This window comes from Gekko japonicus, unplaced genomic scaffold (assembly GCF_001447785.1).
Source record: "Gekko japonicus isolate JY-2015 unplaced genomic scaffold, Gekko_japonicus_V1.1 scaffold2340, whole genome shotgun sequence".
Lineage (NCBI taxonomy): Eukaryota > Metazoa > Chordata > Lepidosauria > Squamata > Gekkonidae > Gekko > Gekko japonicus.
This window is the reverse complement of record NW_015170345.1, coordinates 202,039-208,294: the sequence shown is the minus strand read 5'-3', so window position 1 is coordinate 208,294 and position 6,256 is coordinate 202,039. Positions and strand designations below refer to the sequence as shown.

General features: G+C 41.4%; 1 protein-coding gene across 1 annotated transcript in view; it reads left to right on the top strand.

Moving 5' to 3' along the window:
* LOC107116292 (deleted in malignant brain tumors 1 protein-like) overlaps positions 1-6,256 on the top strand; it is a 149,372-nt gene that overhangs the window by 72,934 nt on the left and 70,182 nt on the right. Inside the window, 2 exon segments of the mRNA XM_015418191.1 lie at positions 2,752-2,822; positions 4,588-4,592. Coding sequence (XP_015273677.1) covers positions 2,752-2,822; positions 4,588-4,592 — 76 coding nt within the window.

The following is a 6,256-nucleotide window of genomic DNA, read 5'->3' as shown; positions in this document are numbered from 1 at the left end:
GCCTGGGCAAGCCAAGGGAAGGCAGTTTAAACTGCCTTCCCTTCAAGGGGGGCTTGTCTGGGCTCCCCGCAGCTGCAGGTCATCGGGCAAGCCAAGGGAATGCATGGGATGTGGCCTTATATGCTAATGAACAGTGCTGTCAAGGGTGTGACCTAATATGCTAATGCATTTCTGGTGTTGGGGTGGCCTATTATGCAAATGAGTTTATGCTGGGCTTTTTCTACAAAATAAGCCCTGTTTATAACTATAGCTTGCAGCTATGTTTGTTATTGTTAAATTAGTCGAATGCAAACAAGTTTTTTGTTACCCAAAGTAGGCAGTCTCCACTTAGTTTGGGGGAATTAGCTTGGAGACAGAGCAAGAGATAACTGGGATCTCCCACTATGTATAGGGAGTTATTCCTATGAGAAATCTAGAAAATAACCAGATAATTATTTACAGGAAAGGCTTTTATTGGAACAAAAAGAAAACAGGATAAAAATAAGGATGCACACCGCAAACACATACAAGAGCTAACAAGGAAAAGTATTGTAGGGATGAGTGATAATTACCAGTCTTGAAGAGGTCCACAGAAGCAGCAAAGTTGAAGAGGAAACAGCCAGCATTTTGGGAAGCAAAAGAGTGCCCACACGCAAGTAAGGGTGTGAGGGAGATCCAAGAACACACACACTACTGGGGCAACAGGGTGACATATTTATAGGGCAAAACATATCCTGAGGCTGATTGAGTCACTGCCAGAGGTCAATGAGCTGATTGTTCTACTGGAGGTAGGCAAAGAGGTGGGAGAGGTTTAACGGCCCTACAAGACCAGATGGGAAGGGTAATTGGGAAGGTGAATAGACTTAAGCATTGATTAATCACTGCTTAATCAAGGGTAATGGGTGAAGAGGAAGACAGGCTTGCGTGCTGAAGGGTCCTGGGTGACCCATTGTTCAAAGTCATGCATCTCTCTAAGGCAACAATGGATAGTAGCCAGCCAGCTACTCTGACTCACACCTTGAAAACTGCTTTCCCAGACCTCTGTGTGACTGGCATCCATCTTGGTCCACTTTGGTCCAAGCAGTGCCCTGCACTTAAGGTATTGGGGTGATGTATAGAGGGGTGTTTCTGACTTTTAAATCTATAAACTGTCCCTCAGTGAGAGGAGGAGTCTGACTGCTAATTCATTTATCAAATCTATATCCTGCTCCCTCACCCCCGAAAGGGACTTAGGGCGGCTAACAACATACTAAATACACCAATAAAACAATACAAAGATACGATAAATAATCTTTAAAGTGGGCAGTTCATGTATTAGAGACCTTTAATAAATTCCGATATGAAGATCGGAGAACAAGTTAACAAGTTCAGTTGAGACATAAGCGGCGGCCTTCTTGGCAGAGCAGGGTTTGAAACTTGGTATCTAATCTCCAGACTTAACACTCTTCTACATTCATCAGTTACATTCTCTCAGCCTAAACTACCTTGCAGAGCTGTTGTGAAGATAACATGAAGCAAGAACCATGCATGCAGCCTGAGCTCCTTAGACAAAGGGCAGGATAAAAATTAGACAGGCGGACAGATATTTAGAGTCAGTTCTTCCAAAGCAAATTTCACTGACAAGATTCCATTGTACCTGGATCCAAGCCAGTTTTATTAACTGAAATTCAGGGAAAGTCTTCTGTGAGAACAAGAATACAAAAATATCAGGAAGCCAAAAAAGATGGCAGCATAATTTGTTTGACACAATGATTTTGGCAGATGTACCTTGTCCACATAGAAGAAACTTAGTTCTCAAAAATTAAATCCTCATTTTCATTACTAATGACCCTAAATGTAAGCTAGATACAAATAAATGGAAATAACTGACAATGCAGTAAGCTAGGTGTGCACAGTGCCTTGAACAAAATTCTGATATACATTTGGCACAGTGCAGGATTCTTAAGTGAGTCTGTTTCCTTCAGAAGATCAGGTAGACATTTAGAGACGAATTGCAGGAAACCATTTCTTCTGAAAACTAAAATAAATATTTATTAAAAAGCAATTAACAAAAACATATCTGCTATCTTTTTCTAGGATGCAGACCTTTATCACAGTTCCTTCTTTCATGAATCAGGGACATTACCTGAAGCCTTTTTCCTGTTTTTTAAAACAGTTAAATGTATTCAACGGTGTACTTTATTTCATTGGACTGTGCCTGATGCACCTAATGAATTCATGAAATGAATTCAAGGATCCAACAGAACTAGCCATGGGTAAGATTGTCAGTAGTATGTCTGGCATTCCATCTTAAAGTGTAATATCTAACTACCTAATCTTTAAGACACTTACAATGTAATCCTGTGCAGTGTTACAATCTTCTAAAACCATTGACTTCGTAGACTTAGAGGAGTGTAACTCAGTTCTAATTAACAGCCAAATCCAAAACAATCTCCATTTGGCTAGGTCAGGTCTTTGTGCTTCTGGGAAAGAACCCCGTTGTGCAACAGGTGTCATTCCAGCAATGCTGAAATATTCAATAGAGTTGAAAGTAAGATATTGTCAGAGCTCATAATAACATAGAGATTAAATGATCTGGCTGGATAAACAAAACTCTCTATAGGTAGTGCATTCTTGTTCCATTCAGACCTACATAATCCTTTTAAGCTGTTCAGAACTAAAGTCAATAAATACAGGATGTTAATATTTTAACATGTGACATCAATTACATGGTATTCTTGCATGGTGTGACATACCAGTGTAGTGACTGTTTATGTCACCTTTTATCCTCAGATCTTTCCAACGAGGATCACTTCAAACATGGGATAGGCAGTCCATCTATTGAAAACTGCTTCCCTATGAGGGTAATTGAGGGCTGCCAAACCCCAGGTTGGGGTAGGGAAATCCCCTGCCCTGGGTTTCTGTTCCCCGTGGCAGCTTAGAGCAGTAGGGTGAGCAGGAATTAAAATTAATAAAATGCTTAAAATGTTAAACATTCTACCACCATCACATGCATGATGATGTAACTTCTGGTTCCATGGAATACCTGGAAGAGCTGGCAGTAGCCTTAGGAACCAACAGAAACTCTATGATAAAACCATAGAGTTTTCTGCAATTCCTAGAACTCCTGCCATTGCTTCTGGGTATTCCCCATATGTGACATCAACATCCACATGATGCCACCCACCTTCCTGCTGGTTGCTAGTCTTGGCCTGGCATCTCTAGGGTGACTCCATGAGAAGACTTTAATATTTAAAAACTGCTTTCCATATCAACGTAAGAAGAGGTCTGTTGGATCAGATCAGGGATCTGGCTTGTTTAGTATCCTGTTAACAGTGGTCAACAAGATGATGCCAGTAAATCCACTAGCAGGAATAGGACCAGGAGACCATAGTTCTCCTTGAGTTGCTTCCAAGAAACTGATAGCACACAAATTCCATTTAGCTATAGACTGACCTATCCTCCATGAATTTGTTTGATCCAGTTATAACACCATATAAACCACTGGCCATCATCACATCTTGTGGCAGTGAATTCTACATATGAATTCGATACTTTATTTTCTTCATTCTAAATGTACTGTGCCAATGACTTTCACTGGGTGACACCGAGTTCCATTATTACTAGTAAAGGTAAAGGTTCCCTTGCTCAAAAGCCAGTCGAATCCGACTCTGGGGATGCGGTGCTCATCTCTGTTTCCAAGTGACGAGCCAGCGCTGTCCAAAGACATTTCCGTGGTCATGTGGCCGGCATGACTAGATGCCGAGGTGCACGGAACGCTGTTACCTTCCCACCGAAGTGGTACTTATTTATCTACTTGCAATTTCTTGCTTTCGAACTGCTAGGTTGGCAGGAGCTGGGACCAGAGATGGGAGCTCACTCCGTCATGCGGCACTCAAGTCTCGAACTGCTGAACTACTGACCTTCCAATAAAAAGCCCTCTCTATTCACTTTTTCCATACTAAGCAGAATGGATTAGTTTGAAGCTATGGGAAATCGTCATGCCAACCTTCCTGGAAGCTGTACTGCCCTAGACATACTCCAGGAGACGGGGCTAGTCATCCCCCAAGTTGATATATCTCCCAACTGGATTCATAGTGGTCTGGAACTAAATTTTGGTGGCTTAATTATGCTGAGTTTGGGAGATCAATAGAAGTATAATATCTGGAAATTGTGAAGCCATATTTAAAAGAAGCAGCATTTTACTCATTCTAGAAGAGAAAATATTTCATAGGAATTATTGGTCAGTTGTCTCCAAAATTTTCCATTGGGAAAAAAGAAAAAAGTCCCTGGGAAAAACTTTTTTCTATTTTTTCCCAGTTATTTTCTGGGCCTTCCAATCCCTAATCAAGGGATCTTAATGTTTAGACTTTTATTTTAAAATCTTGTAAAGTTGCAGTTGATTGCTTTGCTTTTAGTAATACTGGAGATATACAGCTATTTATATATAGATGTAGATAGATTTTTTTCTTTTTTAAAATAATAAAAGACTTGCCCCACTGAAAACAAATACCCAAGAATGAATATGTGTGTAAATGGAGAATTCTGACTGAGGTTAATGAAAGAGGCCTTATCAGTGATATGAGAAGTGTCTTTCAACTTTGATGGTCTTTGAACTCTGTGCATCAGATGAAGTAAGTCCTGACCTTACAAAACTTATGATGGAATGAATTTTGTTTGTCTATAAGGTGCCACTGCTACAGACTAAATGGCTAACTATTTTAGGTGGAAAGCATGAGTTATACTGTTAGATCAATCTTTCCACATAGATAATGTTCATAGCACACTCAGCAACAATATTAAAGTCTGTGATGATAGGAATGAACATTTTGTAAGTAACAAGGAAGTGGATTAGTTCTGGATGACTATGCTGACCAGTCCTCTGTTTTTTCCCATAACTCCATATGTTGTTTGTCCACTTTTGATAGCATAATTTTGGGGGGGGGGTTATATGAATTTTAAGGTTTTTATACATGAAATAAAGAAGAAGAAGAAAACAAAGTAAAGTAACAACAAAACACATAGAAACAAAGCTGTTGTTTTGCTAGCATAATTTTGCATTGTTATGCCAGTATAAATTGACTACACTGGCCAGACTTTGTGTTCAGGTGAAAAATAAGAACATAAGAGAAGACAATGTTGGATCAGGCCAATGACCCATCCAGTCCAACACTCTGTGACACAGTGGCCAAAAATACCAGGCGCCATCAGGAGGTCCAGCAGTGGGGCCAGGACACTAAAAGCCCTCCCACTGTTGCCCCCCCAGCACCAAGAATACGGTGCATCACTTGCCCCAGACTGAGAGTTTCTATCTATACCTTGTGGCTAATAGCCACTGATGGACCTCTGCTCCAAGAGGATTCAGTTGTGATCTTGTCCCTGACCCTGACTGTTCTTCAAGATAAGTGGCTGCAATCCTGTCTTTGTTACTGTTTGGAATCTTTCCCATCAGTTCTCCCATAGATTTTAATGTTAAACATGGATGCCTTTCATTCCCTTCAAAAGGGGGCGGTGCTTTATTCTATATGTCTGAAATTTGGCAGTGTGGGTATCCTTGGTGAATACAACAAACTCCTTGATTTTTGTCTGATTTGAACAGGTAAATATAGAGGTAGAAACCCAATAAAGGAAGGGAGTGTCTTCCACTGAAACACATGGAAAATAATAAAATAGAATTAGGAAAAGAAAATAACAATAACAAAAGAAACGATAATGAGACTTCCGGCCGCGGCAAGGCAAATGGCGGTCGCACTCTTGGGACGCTCCCGGAGGCGATTCGCCCACGCGCGGTTGGGGGGGCTCCGCATGAGCGGAGAACCTAAGGAGCCTTAGTTTACCTCTTTTGCCGACCCGATGGTCGGGAAATTGAGGCTTTCCCCATGCTCCAAAGGCCCCGCCGCGTTGTGCCCTGACGGGACCAGCCATGCCACCGGATCCACCGGAGTGATGGAGCGATGAAACGCATACAAGAGACAGAAAAAATGCTGAAAACCGTGAGTGGATGATCGAAAAATTGTAAAAGCCTCTCATTCCCCCCAAAGAAAGCGTAGGAAGTGGGCGGGCAGCACCCCCATAATAAAATGGGACTTTGTTTAAGCATGAGAAAAGGGGGTGTGTGAGAATCTAAAGCAGTAAAGTTACCTTTTGGGAAATTCATTAAAGCGAAGAAGAGGGATCTTTTCCCAAGCCTTGCGGCATGGGCTTTTTAAAAGTAAACAAAAAGCCAAGATGTCGGGGCCAAAAAGAGACAAGGAGAAGGAGAAGCAGGCGAAGAAGCAGACAGGAACTTCCGGTCCTG